At 49.9% G+C, this 20,307-nt stretch overlaps 1 protein-coding gene across 4 annotated transcripts in view; it reads right to left on the bottom strand.

Moving 5' to 3' along the window:
* TNK2 (tyrosine kinase non receptor 2) overlaps positions 1–20,307 on the bottom strand; it is a 105,675-nt gene that overhangs the window by 72,698 nt on the left and 12,670 nt on the right. For 2 of the 4 annotated variants that reach the window (XM_028731902.2, XM_028731903.2), the window contains exon 2: positions 16,297–16,572. In XM_028731902.2, coding sequence (XP_028587735.2) covers positions 16,297–16,320 — 24 coding nt within the window. In that variant the 5' untranslated portion in view covers positions 16,321–16,572. Of the gene's footprint in view, positions 1–2,222; positions 2,871–10,618; positions 10,749–16,296; positions 16,573–20,307 lie in introns of those variants that run through there. The other 2 variants (XM_028731904.2, XM_028731901.2) reach the window with 2 other exon arrangements.

Raw genomic sequence — 20,307 nt, 5'->3', positions numbered from 1 at the left:
TTCATGCCGCCTGGGAAATATGGGAGTTGGAGTCCAACACCATCTGGAGGGCAGCAGGTTCCACACCAGGTTTTTCCACCTCCGCTACCCAAGAGCCGTTTAAACTGCAGAGTCCAGGGATTGAATCACAAGAATTGTCAGGGTAGAAGGGACCCCGAGGGTCATCTAGCCCAACCCCCCGGAACGAAAGCATGCGCTTGGTCACAGAGCCCTTTCCATCGCCCTGGCATAATTGCAGACTAAACAGAGTTCCTCTGGGCAAATTTGGATCCAATTCTTTTTCAAAAGCGGGATTTCACACCACCTGAAGTTGGCGGCCGCAAACTCAGGGGCAGAGCGAAAGCACAAGAGAGGAGGAGGGATGTGTGGCTGAAGGGATGCAAAACCAAATGCAGCCATGCACAAGGAGACAACGACAACAACAACAACAACAACAACAACAACAACAACAATTTATTATTTATACCCCGCCCATCTGGCTGGGTTTCCCCAGCTACTCTGGGCAGCTTCCAACAGAACACTAAAATACAATAACCTATTAAACATTAAAAGCTTCCCTAAACAGGGCTGCCTTCAGATGTCTTCTAAAAGTCTGGTAGTTGTTGTTCTCTTTGACATCTGGTGGGAGGGAGTTCCACAGGGCGGGCACCACCACCAAGAAGGCCCTCTGCCTGGTTCCCTGTAACCTTGCTTCTGGCAGGGAGGGAACCGCCAGACAAGGCTCAGAGATGTGGGGGAAATCTGTGAAAGTATTTTTTAATGTTTCATTTATTGTTTATGACTAATGTCGTTACGTTGCAGGAGGGGTACTTTTTCATGTTGTGAGCCACCTTGTGCATGGTCTGAACTGCGGAAAAGTGGCATGCAAATAAAATCAGGATCTATATGGATGAAAGACAGATTTTAAATTGTTTTATCTCCTGTAATTAAATCACAGGAGTGCCACTAAAAAGGTGCGTAAATATTATCAATGTCTATACCAGTCTTTCCCAACCTGGTGTCCTCCAAACATTTTGAACTACAGCTGTGCTGACTGGGGCATTTGGGAACTGCATCCCAAAACATCTGGTGGGCCCCAGGTTTGGGAAGACACACCTGCATGCCATCATCGTTTTATTTATTCCATTGCATTTATATCCCACCTCTTTCTCCTCCAAGGAGCTCGAGGTGGCATGCATGATTCTCCCCCTCCTCATTTAATCCTCGCGACACCCCTGTGAGGTAGGCCAGGATGAGGGGCAGTCACTGCCCGCCTCCCAATCACCCACTGAGCTTCGTGTCTGAAGGGGGATTCGAACCCTGCTCTCCCAGGTCCAACGCTCTAACACCACACATTTAAAGCCCTGTGATACCACTTTAAACAGTCATGGCTTCCCCCAAAGACCTTTGGGAGTTGTAGTTTGTAAAGGGCGCAAAGGCTAGATAGGAGGCCTCTATTCCCCTCACAGAGCTACAATTCCCAGAGCGGTTTGTAGCCAGTCCCTCTTCTCAGAATACAATTTGAATCATTGAGGGAGTGTGGGGAGGACGGGAAATGAGGCAGGAGTGAATAACAGAGGGTGAATATGAGTAAATGCATTTACACATGCTTCACTTCAGTAGCGGGAGCGATTAAGGCTGAGTCTTCACAAATGTCTTTTAAGGAAGGACTGGGGGCTGAGGGAGTTGGCACTGTGTGGGCTTGTAAATTTATTTAGCTGACTTTTTAATGTGGCGATACGGTTGTGGGCCGCCCTGAAACCTTAAGGGTAATGGCAGATTAAAGGGCAAAGGACTGATTAAAAGTCAATAATAATAATAATAATAATAATAATAATAATAATAATAATAATAATAATAATAATATCACAATAGTAATCACAATAGCAGTAATTCCTGGGAGACAGCTACAAATGTACAGGGTAGCAAGGGGGAGAGATATCAGCCTGCAACATGGCGGGGGGGGGCACTGGAACCCCCATACCTGCAGCCCCTCCCAAATACAAGGAGGATTCCCTAAATGGGGAGCCCTTTCATTTCTGGAAGAAAAAAAATAAGAGAGGCGCTGGGGCTTCCCCCCTGCAGAGACGAATGGGAAGGGAAACCCAAGCCTCCCCCCAACCTTCACACTCCCCACAACCCATCCATCAGATCCTGACACCCCACAGGGATGAATTGGGGGGTGCCATAGGAACCCCCCCTCTCCTCCAGGAACCCCCCTTCCTTGCCAAAGCCATACTGACCCTCTGTCCTGGCACCACCAGCAGGTCCGGCCTGGGCGCCCGAGGCTGGGGTTCTGGGGCAGCCGCGAACCCCTCCGCCTCCTCGTCCTCCCCAGTCGACAGCCGCTGATAATCCGACTTCTCCCCCATGGCTGAGCGGAGCTGTGCCAAATCCGGAGGCCGGATCCTGCCCGAGAGAGCGAGGCGTGCTGCGCCGCAGTCCCAGAATGCAAGGAGACCGGCCCCACCTCACCTGGCCGAGGGATCAGGGGGCCATCTTAGCCTCCGGTCAGGAGTGAGTCAGCCCTTCCCAGAGGTGGGTGGCAGGAGGATTCTCCTGGAGGTCTCAGGCATCCCTCTGGCCAACCCCCTCCCTCCTGCGCCTGCATCCCGTCGCCATGGCGAGAGAGAGATGGAGGGAGGCCTCTCAGAGAGGATGCTGTGATGCTCCCAGCTTAATCCTATGTGGCGGATTGTGGGAGGGAGGGAGGATTCCCGGCAAAGAGGCGAAGATTCAGAAGATTCAGTCGTCCTTTTTCCAGGCAACTGGACAAGGAGGGAGGCGATGGAGGAAACTGGCCAGGCAAAGGCTCTCTTAAAATCCAGCCCTGGTGCGAAAGCAAGGTGGCACAGAAAGGACGGGGCAGCGATGCTGCTCAGAATAGAAACCAGGAGCAGCCCCCACCCCACACATCCCCTGCCTGCAGCTGTGCTCTCCCCCTCCCCTTGCAGTGGCTGCATCTCCCCCTCCCCTTCCCCTGGCGATCCAATCAGCAAGGACCCAGAGAGGGAGAGGGGCTTTTTCCGGCTCACACCACCTGGCCCAGCTGCGGTCTTCAAAGCAGGGGGGGGGTTAGGGAGTACAAAGGGGGCTTCGTCTGCCTAGATCAGGCTCGGAATGTATGGACCACTTCTCTCTCCTCCTCTTAAGCAAAAGCCTAAGAAAATAGTGGCCATCAGTGCCTCTTGGGGGACAAAATTCCTCTGTGTGTGTGTGTGTGTGTGTAGAAGACCTGGTGGAAGGTGTGCAGTGGAGGGCGGCCAAGATCAAGGGTCTGCAAACCAAGCCATATGAGGAACGGTTGAATAAGCTGGGTATGTTTAGCCTAGAGGAGACTGAGATGAGATATGAGTAAAAGGTAAAGGGACCCCTGACCATTAGGTCCAGTTGTGGCCGACTCTGGGTTGCAGCGCTCATCTCGCTTTACAGGCTGAGGGAGCCGGCATACAGCTTCCGGGTCATGTGGCCAATATGACTAAGCCGCTTCTGGAGAACCAGAGCAGCGCACGGAAACGCCGTTTACCTTCCCGCCGGAGTGGTACCCATTTATCTACTTGCACTTTGGCGTGCTTTCGAACTGCTAGGTTGGCAGGAGCAGGGACCGAGCAACGGGAGCTCACCCCGTAGCGGGGATTCGAACCGCCGACCTTCTGATCGGCAAGAAGAAGAAGAAGAAGAAGAGGAGGAGGAGGAGGAGTTTGGATTTGATATCCTGCCTTTCACTCCCTTTAAGGAGTCTCAAAGCGGCTAACATTCTCCTTTCCCTTCCTCCCCCACAACAAACACTCTGTGAGGTGAGTGGGGCTGAGAGACTTCAGAGAAGTGTGACTGGCCCAAGGTCACCCAGCAGCTGCAGGTGGAGGAGCGGGGAAGCGAACCCGGTTCCCCAGATTACGAGACTACCGCTCTTAACCACTACACCACACTGGCTCTCAAAGCAAGTCCTAGGCTCTGTGGTTTAACCCACAGCGCCATCTTCAAATATCTCAAGGGCTGCTCCATGGAAGATGGAGCAAGCCTTTCTCCTGCTTCAAGGGTAGGACTTGAACCCATGGCTTCAAGTTAGCAAGAAAGGAGATTCCGACAAAACATCAGGAAGTACCTTCTGAGAATAAGAGCGGTTTGAGAGTGGAACAGACTCCCACGAGGGGTGGTGGACTCTCCTTCCTTGGAGGTTTATAAACAGAGGTTGGGTGGCCATCTGTCATGGATGCTTGAGCTGAGATTCCTGCATTGAAGGGGGGTGGTCTGGATGACCCTTGGAGGTCCCTTCCAACTCTACAATTCTATGATTCTATGAAGAGTCTTCTTCTGTCTTTCATCTCCCATTCAGTGACCTCCACTGGGTTCGAGTATTATGAGAGAGGGAGGAAAAAACACCTCTCTGTCCACTTCCAACATACCATGCATGGTCTGGGACACTCACCTCCTGCTGGGCATCTTCAATGAGAACAGGATGCTGGACCAGATTGGGCACGGGCCTGATCCAGCAGATGCTTTTATGATAAGAGAGGCTGACTTTGCACGCTGTGTGCACCAGCTGGAAGAGCAGGAACCGGGTCCCAAGGAACACTGGGGCCCAAGTCCAAGAGAGGAACATGTGGCTCCCATAAGCCTCAGGCAGTGCAGTCCATAATAATGCCATCTGATAAAACATCAGTGGAGTGACTCTTAAGAACAGAGGAAGAGCTTCTGCTGGATCAGGCCAGTGTCCCAACTAGGCCACCATGCTGCTCTCATAGTGGCCAACCACATGCCCTCAATGGGTTTCGAACACAAAAGCGCTCTCCCCTTGTTTGGTTTCCAGTAACATGTATTCAGAAGAATTAATACCTCTGAATATGGAGACACAGCATCGCCACTGTGACTAACAGCCATCAACAACGCCTCTCCTCCATGAATTTGTCTCCTCCTCTTTTAAAGCCATCCAGGTTTGTGGCCGCCACAAAGTCCTGCAGGAGGGATTTCCCCAAGGCACTGCGTGAATAAGTCCTTTTCTTTTTATCTGTCCCCAACCTTCCAGCTTCAGGCTCACCTTGCCAACAAAGGTCCGTATAATCAAAGCTATGGTTTTCCCAGTAGTGATGTATGGAAGTGAGAGCTGGACCATAAAGAAGGCTGATCGCCGAAGAATTGATGCTTTTGAATTCTGGTGCTGGAGGAGACTCTTGAGAGTCCCATGGACTGCAAGAAGATCAAACCTCTCCATTCTGAAGGAAATCAGCCCTGAGTGCTCACTGGAAGGACAGATCCTGAAGCTGAGACTCCAATACTTTGGCCACCTCATGAGAAGAGAAGAAGCCCTGGAAAAGACCCTGATGTTGGGACAGAGGACAGAGGATGAGATGGTTGGACAGTGTTCTCGAAGCGACCAACATGAGGGAGGCAGTGGAAGACAGGAGTGCCTGGCATGCTCTGGTCCAGGGGGTCACGAAGAGGCAGACACGACTAAACGACAACAACCTCGGGTTAAGAACTTAATTTGTTATGGAGGTCCATTCTTAACATGAAACTGTTCTTAACCTGAGCTACTGCTTTAGCTAATGGGGCGTCCTGCTGCCGGAGCACGATTTCTGTTCTCATCCTGAAGGAAAGTTCTTAACCCGAGGTACTATTTCTGGGTTAGTGGAGTCTGTAACCTGAAGCGTCTGTAACCCGAGGTACCACTGTACTGCTAAGAGAGCGGGGGGAAAACGTTTTTCCCCCCTGTCCATGCCATTCATAGTGTTATGTGCATCTATCATGTCAACTTTTCTCTGCATTAAAAAGTCCCAGGCAATGACACCTTTCTTCACCACCTCGGCTCCTACAGTTCTCTTTCCACGCTTGGAAGAGCAGTAAGAGATTTGTCCGTACTCGATGATCACGGTGTGGCATCTGCTTGCGCCGGCAAAGCATCACAGACTCCAGGTGCTTGCAGGGAACACCTGTGTGCGCATCCAGTTCCATGCAGGGCCTCCTCAAAGCTCCCAGATGACAGGCCTCCTCTCCTCCGTCATACCAGAGAGTGCAGCTCATGGGCTGAGGCAGGAAGAGCCCTGAGGCAGCAGACGCGCGAAAGGGGCCCTGCCCACCCACGCCTGTCACCGCACCGGCAGAGCAGGAATCCAGGAAGCAGGCCAGGCCCTGGCAGGCGGAAGTGAGGGATGGAGGGACGGGAAAGCCGCCAGCTCCAGGCTCCCAAGCCCCGGAGGAACGAGGAACAGACAAGTGCCGTGGATGAATAAATAAATGAGAAATGTCTGCTCAGTCCTCAGAACATCTTTGTGTGGGAGGGGAAAGCATTCGTGAAATTGCTCTGCTGGACTTGAGGTTTCTCAGCCTGGAATAAATAAACTGGAAGTCGAATCACGGAATTTTAGGGGGCTAAAGTTGTGTTTCATCTAAGGCAGGGATAAGACACCTTTGGCTTTCCATATGTTGTTGGACTCCAATCCCAGCGATCATGGCCAGCGGTCCAGCCACGGGTTCTCTGCCATCTTGCCCTACAGTCCTAATCTTCCTCCTTCTTCCATGGCTCCTGCTTCCGTGTCCCTGTTCTGCCATTCTGATCTATGCAGGGCACTGATTCAACTTCCCATCCTCCGGAGACCGACTTGTTGTTGTTTAGTCATGTCCGCCTCTTGGTGACCCCCTGGACCAGAGCACGCCAGGCCCTCCTGTCTTCCACTGCCTCCCGCAGTTTGGTCAAACTCATGCTGGTAGCTTCGAGAACACTGTCCCACCATCTCGTCCTCTGTCGTCCCCTTCTCCTTGTGCCCTCCATCTTTCCCAACATCAGGGTCTTTTCCAGGGAGTCTTCTCTTCTCATGAGGTGGCCAAAGTCTTGGAGCCTCAGCTTCAGGATCTGTCCTTCCAGTGAGCACTCAGGGCTGATTTCCTTCAGAATGGAGAGGTTGGATCTTCTTGCAGTCCATGGGACTCTCAAGAGTCTCCTCCAGCACCATAATTCAAAAGCATCCATTCTTCGGCGATCAGCCTTCTTGATGGTCCAGCTCTCACTTCCATACATCACTACTGGGAAAACCAGAGCTTTAACTATACGGACCTTTGTTGGCAAGGTGATGTCTCTGCTTTTTAAGATGCTGTCTAGGTTTGTCATTGCTTTTCTCCCAAGAAGCAGGCGTCTTTTAATTTTGTGACTGCTGTCACCATCAGCAGTGATCATGTAGCCCAAGAAGGTAAAATCTCTCACTGCCTCCGCCGACTAAACCATAACAAATGCTTGGTCTCTGGTCGGCAGCCCTTCCTCCCCAGACCTCAACAGAGGCTGCCCAGTTCAGATTCTCCTTCTCAAACAGACGTGGGAAACTGAGACCTGGGCAATGTCAGGACAAGCCAGGCCAGTGAGCTCACCAGATCTACTAGACCTTGTAAGCAGGATGAAGAAAGCAGGTCATGAGTTGACCTCCCCCCACAGCCTGTTCCATGATGCAGAAGGCAACATAACTCTGCACCCTGATGTCACTGCGCATTGCAGAGACCGTGGCTCAGTGGAAGAGGATGTGCTTTGCATGCAGAAGGTCCCAGGTCCAATTCCTGGCATCTCTAGATGAGGATAAGGGAGACCCAGTTCGAAAACCTGCAGAGAGGCTGCCAGTCCGTGTTGACAACACTGATCTGGGTGGACCCATGGTCTGACTCCATATATAAGGCAGTTTCCTCTGCTTCCTATTTTCCCTGCCCTGCACGCCACGCCACTGTCTGCCCCTGGCAGTGGGCAGGGAAGTGCACATCCAGGAGACATAAAATGGTTAGCACATTTGCAAAGCTAAGCAGGGTCCGGTATGATTTCAATTGGATGGGGGACTGCATGTTGAGATCCTGCAATGCAGGGGGTTGGGCTGGATGACCCCCAGGGTCCCTTCCGGCTCCACTATGATTCTATCATTCAGAGCTGCTGCAGACATGACAAAAATCCCTCTTACAAAAGGCCCTTCCATATACTTAAAGTGAGGAATTGAGAGTATCAGCGATTGGAATGTAGAATTTGCATTGTATTTCTTGAGCTCTTTCTGTAAGCGGCCTAGGGATTTCTGTTGAAGTATGAAGTGGCATATGCGTGTGTTAAACATACATACATGGAAATGGAAATACGAAAAAAATAATTAAAAGGTTTGCTTCACAGGTGTGAAATGACCATGTCAGAAATTGTTATGCGACTACTGTACAGTGGAGGGACGCAGGTGGCGCTGTGGGTTAAACCACAGAGCCTAGGGCTTGCTGATCAGAAGGTTGGAGGTTTGAATCCCTGTGACGGGGTGAGCTCCCGTTGCTCGGTCCCTGCTCCTGCCCACCTAGCAGTTCAAAAGCACATCAAAGTGCAAGTAGATAAATAGGTACCGCTCTGGCGGGAAGGTAAACGGCGTTTCCGTGTGCTGCTCTGGTTCGCCAGAAGCGGCTTAGTCATGCTGGCCACATGACCCAGAAGCTGTCTGCGGACAAACACCGGCTCCCTTGGCCAATAGAGCGAGATGAGCGCCGCAACCCCAGAGTCGGTCACGACTGGACCTAATGGTCAGGGGTCCCTTTACCTTTTAACTGTACAGTGGTACCTCGGTTTTCTAATGTAATCTGTTCCGGAAGACCGTTCGAGTTCTGAAATGTTCGAAAACTGAAAACTCAATAGCCTCAGGATCCTGCACTCAGAGGAAGCTGTGGGGCATGTTCGACTTCTGAGGCGCGTTCAAAAACCGAAGCATTCTAGGTGTACGGCATTCGGAAACCGAAATGTTCATCAACGGAAACATTCGAAAACCGAGGTACCACTTTATATGCTTTCTGGTTTCGCACAAGAGGCATCTGGTTCTGCCCCTGTGAGGACACAATGCTGGACTCATTGGGCCATTGGCCTGATCCAGTAGCTGCTTCTCATGTGAGTAATTACCACACCTGACAAGCACGTGGAGATCTGCTTCAAGTGTGTATGCGCACTGTGGCCTCACAGGGCAGGGCTGCTCATTTGTACCCGTTGCAAAACAAACCGTAACACTCTCTGCTGTCGTCACACACATGGCAGAGCATGAGGCTCCTGACATGGGAGCAACAGCTGAGCAGGCCTGCGTAATGCAATCTCACTCCGAGTCAGACCATTGGTCCCTCGGTAATGTCTACACGGACTGGCAGAGGCTCTCCAGGAACACAGGAAGCTGCCTTAAACAGAGCCAGACCATTGTTCCATTTAGCTCAGTATTGTCTACACTGACCGGCAGAGGCTCTCCAAGGTTTCAGACGTAGGGGACTTTCCCAGCCCGACCTGGAGATCCCAGAGAAGGCCCTGGGGCCTTCAGTACGTTTCCGAGCACAATTCAAAGTGTTGGTGCTGACCTTTAAAGCCCTAAACGGCCTCAGTCCAGTATGCCTGAAGGAGCGTCTCCACCCCCATCGTTCAGCCCGGACACTGAGGTCCAGCGCCGAGGGCCTTCTGGCTGTTCCCTCGCTGCGAGAAGTGAGGTTACAGGGAACCAGGCAGAGGGCCTTCTCGGTGGTGGCACCTGCCCTATGGAACTCCCTCCCACCAGATATCAAAGAGAACAAGAACTACCAAACTTTTAGAAGACATCTAAAGGGAAGCTTTTAATGTTTAATAGGTTATTGTATTTTAGTGTTTTGTTGGAAGCCGCCCAGAGTGGAAGCCAGCCAGATGGGCGGGGTATAAATAAATTAATAATAATAATAATAATAATAATAATAATAATAATAATAATAATAATAAAATAATGACGATACTAATAATGATGATGACACACTTGGCCGAGGGGGGGGAGGGGGAGAGGAGGGGGAGACACAGTCCTGAAAGGCGCACAGCATGTCTATGGAGCAAGCAACCTTTGAAACAGAAGCTGAGAAATTTGTAGCTGCTAATCCCCATCCCTTCTCAGTGCAAACAAACACCCGTCAGTCACATGTGCCATGAGGGAACCCCGGGCGCACGCAATTTCCGATGCTGAAGCGTAAGAAATGCATTACACACCAAGGGACCGTTTTCAGCAGCATTCCACAGAAAGAAAGAAAAGGCCAACCGGGTCAAATAAGCGATAAATCACGTTTCCACAGAAGTACCACTCACTCAAACTGAAAACGCATGTTTCCTGTTACTCAAACACACGCGCGAGATTTTTTGAAGCGTCAAACTGCACTTCAGACAAGCCCGCTCCAGATCCTGGAAGCATGCAGCCCATCACTAAAACCACCTAGTTATTACAACAAGTGAGTAGCAAAAACGGCGTTATTAAAACAAAGGAAAAGTTGCTTTACTGCCTCCCTTTTGCTCGCTGCACTAATGAACAAATACACACATGCAATATAGGTCTTATTGACCTAGAAAAAGACAACCCAGTTCCCACTAAGGAACGAAAGCCCCAGTGGACTGTTCTCAGTCCTGCCCTCCCTGAAAGGGGGCATTTGGCTTTGCAGCCTTCTGGGCCCTGGCAGTGAAGTCTCAGGGTCTCCATTTAGTCGCCTAAGGGGTTTCAACCTCATCGCAAGCGGCCTGGGGCCCACCGGACAGCTTGAAAAACAAAAGTTCTCTGCCCCAGCTGCTTTGAAATCGCACTTCCAGCAACTCCCGGGCGCCGCTGCCAGCCTCCCACATCAGCCAGGGGCATCAGGGGCGGCTCCTGGAGTCGGTACTCACCTCCTGCATCTCTTCCGGAGGGATGCCTTAAGGCTCAGGTGGCTGGTTGCCCATCGCCAACATCTGGCCAGGAGTTTTGCTCTGTCTCTCTCTCTCTCTCTGCCTCCCTCTCTCCCAGCCAGGCTGCTTCTCTCCCAATTGGCCAGCCAGTCACATGACCATGACTTCACCCATCTTGGCATGCAGAGAGGAAGGTGACCATTCACTCATTAGCAGTGGCGTCAGAGTTTCAGTGACAGGCTCCCGTTCACCAGGGAGACGCACCGGTCCGGGTGGTTGGCTTCCTTGGAAAGTCACGCTGACAGCCTCAGACGGAGAAGTTGAAGAAGAAAAGGGAATCGCGGCGCAACACACAGCCTCCAGGCTCCTGTAAATTCGGGAGAGTCTGGCAGGCGCTCCAAGGTGAATCCGGTGCATCTTCCATCCCTCAGATTCAACCACCAGGAAGATTCTCCACCAGGAAGACCCTCCTGCCATCAGGAATGCCAGCTGCTGGCACCCAAAGCCCACCCTGCACCAGCAGACTTGGGACTTCACCTGATCCTCAAATTCTTTGGAGGGGTCACGGACGAGAGATGAACTATTGCCAGATGTTATTGATAAGGAAGTCCTGTCCTGCTCTTATTATCCATATTCCAATACTGGTGTGGGTTTTTAAAAAATATCTAATTTCAATTCTATTGTAGTTTAATTACTTTTTAGCTGGGCAACCCAGACAGATGGGTGGAGTACAAATTATAAAATAATAATAATAATAATAATAATAATAATAATAATAATAATTTTTGTCTTTAATTGGTGTTGTTTTAATCTGTGTGAGCAGCCTGTGGGGAAAAGGCACACAGATATATCTATTTATATCTATAAATAGAAATAATAATAATAATAATAATAATAATAATAACAGCAACAACAACAACAATAACAACAACAATAATAATATGCAGTGGCCCTACTGAAGAAAGTACAGTGGACGCTCGGGTTGCGAGCGTGATCCATGCGGGATGCACGTTCGCAACCTGCAGCGTCCGCAACCTGCAGCAGCGCATCTGCGCATGTGTAGGTCGCAACATGGGGCTTCTGCGCATGTGCAAAGCGCAATTTAGTGCTTCTGCACATGCACGGCCACCAAAACCCATTCCAGTACTTCTGGGTTTCGGCGGTCTGTAACCCGAAAAAACACAACCTGAAGCGTCTGTAACCCGAAGTATGACTGTAATGACCTCACAATGGATAGACTTCCTTCCACACAAATCCCAGCCCTATAGTTATGGGGCATTAATGGCTGCAGAGCGGGACTTTGGTCTGATCCATGGGGTCTCCCCTAATGTTCTTAGGCTCTTATATTTACCCTCACCGCTGCAAATCCCTCCCATATGCCAAATCCAACGTCTTCCGCTGCCGCTGCCACCCCAGCCCTGCAGTGAGGGAGGATTTGGGCAGATAAACAGCAGACGCCTGTTCTGCCTCGAGTCGGGCGACCCCGAGCCGTGCTCTCGGATTGCAGCTTGACTTCTGCCCCTCCTTTCTCGCATCGTGGGTACCCTCTTCCCATTTTCACAGCTGCCATCAGGGTGGAGAAGAGCCCCTCCTCATTTTTAAGATTATCCACACACACACACACCCCTTACATTTCCGAAGGGAGCTGGCATAAATCGAAGGCCACTCATCCAAACCCTAATAAAAACGACAACCGCTGCTACTAACCAGGAAATGCCTAGTAACATCGCCCTGTCGCTTGCCTTAAGGTGAGGCTCGGTAGCTTAATGGTTGAAGTGGGCGTGCGTTTGTGTGTTTGTTGCGAGAGAGTAAGAGGAACAGAGCGTGCCTCCCAGACCGTATTTGCAAGGGGGGTTCAAGCATGAGCCAGAAACATCAGGAAGCACTTTCTGACAGTAAGAACTGTTCAGCAGGGGAACAGATTCTCTCGGGAGGTTCTGGGCTCTCCTTCCTGAGAGGATTACAAACAGAAGTTGTTTGGACACCAGAGATTCTGTAGCCGTGATTCCTGCACGGCAGGGGGTCAGACTAGATGACTCTGGGGGTCCCTTTCCAACTCTACAGTTCTCTGATCCCATGTAAACGCTGCACAAGCAAATCAGGTTCAGCGCTTGGATCAGAACAAACGCTCAAGAAAGATCAGACATCGTTCCACCTCTGCATCCATTTGTTGTGTGAAAATCAGGAGGAATGCTGAATAAACAGGTCACCTGTGGGTGCTCAGAAGAACAGCATCTAACGTCCAGAGCCTCTCAGCCAGCAGGGCTGAAACCTTTCGGAGAGTTTCTGCCAGCTGAGAAGTGGGGCAGGAAATTTTCCAGCGCTTTTGTTTTCCCGTGGAAAATTTCCCGTTTCGTAAGTTCATCCGTTAATTGCGGTGAACGGGTGCCAACTGCAAACAGATATTACGCAAGCTTGGCCGTTTCGTAGCTTTCGGCCTCCTTTACTCAATGCATCGAAAAAATGGGTCGAATTTGCATAGGAAGTTCTCCCAGGAACCATTCTGGGTCAACTTTCCCCAGAAAACCGACAACACAGGCTGTCAGTGGAGATAGAGAGAGTTTGGCTAGAGGGAGATATGGGGGGCCTATGGCACTCCCAGCAGACTCCACTGTTGGACTCCAGCTCCCATCATCTGCAGCCAGCATGGCCATTGGCCAGGGATGAGGCGAGGAGTAGCTGAGCTTCACCTGAGGGGTACCAGGTTCCCCATCACTGGCATAAATGCAGTTAAGATTCACTGTTTGTTTAAGGCAGGTTAATATCTTGGCAGTGAAATAAAAAAATTGAAGGTCTTATATATATAATAAATGTTCATAGATGTACCAAGCAAACACGTACATAAATATATAAACCACATGTCTGAAGCAGCACAGGAAAACAGCCCTGAAACCATTTTGACTCCCAAACTGACCAAATGATTTCTCTGCAAGGTGAAGGAAAATGGAAAAACCTCCCCATTGTCTTTTCCTTCACAAATTCTGTCTTAAGGGTATGTCTGTGTATGACAATTGAGAAGCACTGGCCTGTGAGCGCTCAAATTGGAGAACAGCCTTGACCAAAGGTGTCATGGGCTTTGAAGATGCTCAAACTCAGGATGAAAGGGAGAAATGTGCTAAGAGGAAGGCACGCTTGGCAAATCCACACCATGATCAACTCCCGCCCAGAAACCAATGTCCCCACTGTGGAAGGACGTGTGGATCCAGAACTGGCCTCCACAGTCACTTATGGACTCATTGTTAAAACTGTGTTTATGGAAGACAATCTTACTCAGCTACTCAGTACTCAGTTACTCAGTGATCACCAAAGAAGAAGAAATGTGTATTCCTATAGTGCCCTCTAGTGGCAAGCGGGTAGGGGCATGGGTGGCGCTGTGGGTTAAACCACAGAGCCTAGGACTTTCCGATCAGAAGGTCGGTGGTTCGAATCCCCGCAACGGGGTGAGCTCCTGTTGCTCGGTCCCAGCTCCTGCCAACCTAGCAGTTCGAAAGCACATCAAAGTGCAAGTAGAAAAATAGGTACCACTCCAGCGGGAAGGTAAACGGCGTTTCCGTGTGCTGCTCTGGTTCGCCAGAAGCGGCTTAGTCCTGCTGGCCGCATGACTGGGAAGCTGTACGCCGGCTCCCTCGGCCTGTAAAGCGAGATGAGTGCTGCAACCCCAGAGTCGTCCGCGACTGGACCTAATGGTCAGAGGTCCCTTTACCCTTTACTAGTGGCAAGCTGGAGTGAGCAGAGAGTGCAGGACATCCCCCTGGAAATTGTTTTGAATACCAGTTGCTGGAAACAGTGGCAGTGATTTTGTGCTCAAATCCTGCTTGGGGGCTTCTGGTTGGCCACTGAGAAAACAGGATGCTGGAGTAATAAGGCCATTGGCCTGATCCAGCTAAAGGGCTTTTCTATCACCCTCTGTAAGCCTGTCCCTCCCCATCCTCTGTGTCTGATGCTGTTGAGTCTGAGCAGGGAGAAAGAGTGACTTTTCAAGCCACGCATCTTGGGTTTTATAGGAATTATTCTCTCTCTGCTGGTGTGCATAACATGGAGAGATGAAACCTGCTTTTTCGAGGGATTCCTCTTGCACGCAGCAGCGATGCCCATAAAAAGCCCCCTTCTTTGTCCTCACCTCCCCATAGGGTGGGGAGAAAGAAACAGTTTGCTAGCTCCATGCTTGGTGCTTTGGGAAATGACGGGAAACAATGTCCTTGAGCAGCGCAATGTGCAAGGGATTTTGGACAGGTGGGTGGGGCAAATCACCTGTCAATTATGTGACATCATCATGAGGGTGTGTCACTGCCATATGGGTCCTGCCCACCTGTCGCATTCTGCCCATAATGCTGATCCTAATTAGCATCTGACTCGTGAAACCAAAAATAGGTCTTCCCCCTTTATGTAGGCAATGCTGAGCCACTGAGTACCAGATAAGGCACCACCTTTATTTTGGGGGGTTGGGCTAGATGACCCCTGGGGTCCCTTCCAACTCTACAGTTCTATGATTCCTAAGTTCCCAAGAGATGGAGCAATGAGCTGTGGAGGCCAGGTTTCAAATGCCACCCCTACTGGGCAGAGATCAGATGAGTCTTGAGCAAGCCACACACAAGCCTGCTGAAACTTTCGTTTTCTGCCAGCCTCAATGACAGGTTTCCTGAAAACAGCTTGCACACTCAGGAAACCACTTGCGCAATTCACCACCCGGTTAGCTGCCATGCTCAGAAACATATTCAGCAGCCTATGTACTTAAAGGTAAAGGTACCCCTGACCATTAGGTCCAGTTGCGGACAACTCTGGGTTTGTGACGCTCATCTCGCTTTATTGGCCGAGGGAGCTGGCATACATTTTCCAGGTCATGTGGCCAGCGTGACTAAGCCACTTCTGGAGAACCAGAGCAGCGCATGGAAACACCATTTACCTTCCCGCTGGAGCGGTACCTATTTATCTACTTGCACTTGTCGTGCTTTTGAACTGCTAGGTTGGCAGGAGCAGGGACTGAACAACGGGAGCTCACACCGTCACAGGAATTTGAACCACCGACCTTCTGATTGGCAAGCCCTAGGCTCTGTGGTTTAGACCACAGCGCCACCCGCGTCCCCCAGCCTATGTACTTATTCACCAGTTAAAACAAGAAATAAATAAAACCTTAGAGGTCTTAACTCCGCACCATCCAATCCCCTCCACAAAAAAGCCATTGAAAGAATTTTTCTATTAAGAAAAACCTAGACGCTACTTCACAGTTCCAGGTTCGATGGTCTCAACTTAGAGGACGTGCTAAAACCTCGGGATGGAGGATATAAGCTCCTGGTTCTCAGTGAGGCGGAAATCCTGTGTCTGGGCTGTGCAACTTCAGAGCAAGTGGTGTGTGTGGTGGAATCCCTCCTCAAAGCACACCAGGGAGACATTTAGCCTAGAATCCTTCTCCCTGCTAAACAAACAGGCACTCAATCACCTGAACCTGCTTTTAAAAAAAAAATTAAAAGGTATCAGGCCCTGAAGATGAGTTTCCACTGTAACCATGTCTGGACTTTTCTTAAACGCGGCCGGTCTTTATTGTACAACCTGGAAAGTCAACGTTGATCAGTCCTAGGCTGGACAGCTTAAGCTTGCAATTCTATGTGCAGCTACTTAGAAGCCCACAAAGCTCAGCAAGGCTTACTTCTGAGTAAACCCACCTATGATTGTTTACCTACCTGAGGCTGTGTTATTTGGGTCATCTTCTGCCTCCCAATCCCAGCGTTTCCTTTCTGTCCAGGAGGCTCTGGAAGAGAAGAGTCAGTCCTTTGGTTCTCCACCTTCCCTTATGACTTGCTTCTTCGCCCTCAAGAAAGGATCGACCTGGAGCAGATCTACTGAGAGGGGGCCATCTAAGCACCCAGCTGCTTCAGACGGTTAGGGTCTCCCTCAGGCAGATGATCCCAGGATCCCAGTTATCACAGGGTGGTCCATGGAGGTGAGTCACACCCAAACTACAAGAGGATGGAGAAGACAGGCGTCAGTCACTAGAGATTTCCTGTCTGGAGCTGCAAGTGTTTGAGGCAGAAGAAGAAGAGGCTTCAGCAAAATATGGGGTTTCGTATTTAATAAAATTAGAGAGTCGGAGGCCTGACTCTCTGCCGTGCTCTGTGACACTTTAAAGATTCTAGTCCTCAGTTTTCTCCTTCCCCAATAATTCTCCCCCAGTCTTGGTTTCTATTTTCTACACAGATAAGTTGGCCCCTGTTTCCCCCTTCCACAACAAATGGCCATCTGTCAGGGATGCTTTCGTTGTGATTCCTGCAACTAAAGCTAAGCAGGGTCTGGTGTGGTTTCAAATTGGGTGGGGGACCTGCATGTTGAGATTCCTGCATTGTAGGGGGGTTAGGCTAGATGACCCTCAGGGTCCCTTCCAACACCACAATTCTGAGATTCTAGGATATGTGCCACTCTGGTCTGTGGAACTTGGATTGCTACAAGGGCAATGTCATACCTATTTGCCGGTTGAAAACCATTTCACTGCATTGCAAGGTCCCAAATGCTGCAAGCGTTTCCTCGCAGGGGAGCTCCTCAATCATTTGGGTGGCCTGATCCTAGTCACACAGATGCCCAGCCACAGCCTAGCGACTGTCTTCCCCAGCTAACTCTCAGGCAAGGTCAGGATCCGGCCCTCCTCCCCCTGCACTTGGCTACAGCTAAAGGGAAAAGCCAGTGCTTCCTTGGCCTGCAAGGAACAACAGAGTTATTGTTGCTAATGTGCTAATGTGTTGCTGCTGTGTGATTTCTCGTGAGTAGAGCAGCCCAGACCTGTAGGAGGGCAGATTTCCCACGCCCTGTCGCTCCATCCCCTTCCTCCTCCGGCCAGCCTGCCAGTCGCTCTGCTTGGGAACATTTCGGGAGGGATGAGAACAGAAAAACACTCCGTCCCGAACAACACACAGCAAAAACAGTTATTCCCAGGGCAATACAATACGATAATCTTTATTGTCGTTGTCCCATACAGAACAACGAAATTGAAAAATCTACACAAGACATTCAAAAACCAACAAGTCTGCTATCCCTGCTATCCCCACCTGGTTAGCCCCCTAAAAACTCTGATACCCCATTTTTAAATACAATATACTCCCATAGAGACTCCTTAAAAAGGTAAAGGGGCCCCTGACCATTAGGTCCAGCCGTGGCCGACTCTGGGGTTGTGGCGCTCATCTCGCTTTATTGGCCGAGGGAGCCGGCGTACAGCTTCTGGGTCATGTGGCCAGCATGACTAAGCCGCTTCTGGCGAACTAGAGCAGTGCACGGAAACACTGTTTACCTTCCCGCCTGAGTGGTACCTAGTTATCTACTGGCACTTTGACGTGCTTTCAAACTGCTAGGTTGGCACGAGCAGGGACCGAGGAATGGGAGCTCACCCCGTTGCGGGGATTCGAACCGCCAACCTTCTGATCAGCAAGTCCTAGGCTCTGTGGTTTAACCCACAGCGCCACCTGCGTCCCTTACTCCTTATACTGCGGTTAAAACCAAAATCACATTTGGATAGAAACTGTTTCTCAGGCAGCTAGTCCTAGTCTTTATAACCCTGTGGGACGCGGCTGGCGCTGTGGGTTAAACCACAGAGCCTAGGACTTGCCAATCAGAAGGTCGGGGGTTCAAATCCCTGCGACGGGCTGAGCTCCTGTTGCTCGGTCCCTTCTCCTGCCAACCTAGCAGTTCGAAAGCACGTCAAAGTGCAAGTAGATAAATAGGTACCGCTCTGGCAGGAAGGTAAACGGCGTTTCCGTGCGCTGTTCTGGTTCGCCAGACGCAGCTTAGTCATGCTGGTCACATGACCCGGAAGCTGTACGCCGGCTCCCTCGGCCAGTAAAACGAGATGAGCGCCGCAACCCCAAAGTCGGTCACGCCTGGACCTGATGTCAGGGGTCCCTTTACCTTTACCTTCTTCCAGAAGGCAGAAGCTGAAAGAGATCATTTCCGGGGTGCGTACTATCCTGTGCTATCTCTGCAGCTTTCTTATGGCACCTGGAAGCATAGATTTGATCCAAGGTGGGAAGAGCGCACCCAGTTGCCTCCTCCAGCTCTTCTCCCTCGCCTTGCCTTCGCCAACCCCGGATACAGAAAACTTTTTCTCCCTCTCTCCTAACTCTACAAATCAGGGACATCTCATGAATCTCGATGCTGGAAGATTCGCAACAGGTGAAAGGAAGGACTTCTTCATGCAGAACAGAGTTAAACTATGGAACTCCCTGCCACAGGAGGCCACCAACCTAGATGGCTTTAAAGGAGACAAATTCACAGAGGAGGAGGAGAGGGCTATCAAAGGCTGTTAGTTGTGGTGGCTCTGCTCTGGTCCACAGAAGCAATGCTTCTGAATGCTGGTTTCTGGAAACCACAGGAGGGGAGAGTTGCTCTTGTGATTTATTATTTCTTCTTCTTGTTCTTTTTTATTGGTTTTCACATATTATATTACATTACAATACAGATGTACCAAAGCCAACACCATTTCCCCCCCACCCCACTATACATTTACATTTATATTTCCTCAATCCATCGTATTATTCTTTTCTCCTTCCTCCCACTTCCCTCCGCCCCCACTCGATTTCCTCCACATTATACAATTTACAATAATCTTTGCATTCTACCATCTTCTCAAATCATCTATATATTCTTATTATCTTTCCTGACTCATTTTTCTTCCATCTAGTACTTCACATTTCAATATAGGCATATTAGCGTATCTTTTTTTGAGCAATGTTTTGCCATATATGCATCAACACATTTCCACTCCTTTTTTAATTTTCGATTCGACTGATTTCTTATTATAGTGGTTCATTTTGCCAAAATTAAATATTCGTTTAGTTTACAAATCCATTGCTCCTTTGTGGGTATAGTTTGTGACTTCCACCTAGCAGCAATCACTATTCTAGCAGCTGTACTGGCATATAGAAAAGTTATTTCTTTCCCCCGCGGTCTCTCTTCATCTATCAATCCAAGGAGATATGTCTTTGGTTTCTTTGTTATTGATATTTTCAACATCTTCTTTAGAATCATAGAATCATAGAATCATAGAGTTGGAATAGACCACAAGGGCCATCGAGTCCAACCCCCTGCCAAGCAGGAAACACTATCAGAGCACTCCTGACATATGGCTGTCAAGCCTCTGCTTAAAGACCTCCAAAGAAGGAGACTCCACCACACTCCTTGGCAGCAAATTCCACTGTCAAACAGCTCTTACTGTCAGGAAGTTCTTCCTAATGTTTAGGTGGAATCTTCTTTCTTGTAGCTCCGTGTCCGCTTCTCTGGAGCAGCAGAAAACAACCTTTCTCCCTCCTCTATATGACATCCTTTTATATATTTGAACATGGCTATCATATCACCCCTTAACCTCCTCTTCTCCAGGCTAAACATGCCCAGCTCCCTTAGCCGTTCCTCATAAGGCATCGTTTCCAGGCCTTTGACCATTTTGGTTGCCCTCCTCTGGACACGTTCCAGTTGGTCAGTGTCCTTCTTGAACTGTGGTGCCCAGAACTGGACACAGTACTCCAGGTGAGGTCTGACCAGAGCAGAATACAGTGGCACTATTACTTCCCTTGATCTAGATGCTATACTCCTATTGATGCAGCCCAGAATTGCATTGGCTTTTTTAGCTGCCGCGTCACACTGTTGGCTCATGTCAAGTTTGTGGTCAACCAAGACTCCTAGATCCTTTTCTCATGTACTGCTCTCAAGCCAGG

This window comes from Podarcis muralis, chromosome 6 (assembly GCF_964188315.1).
Source record: "Podarcis muralis chromosome 6, rPodMur119.hap1.1, whole genome shotgun sequence".
Lineage (NCBI taxonomy): Eukaryota > Metazoa > Chordata > Lepidosauria > Squamata > Lacertidae > Podarcis > Podarcis muralis.
This window is presented reverse-complemented; position numbering and strand designations above follow the sequence as displayed.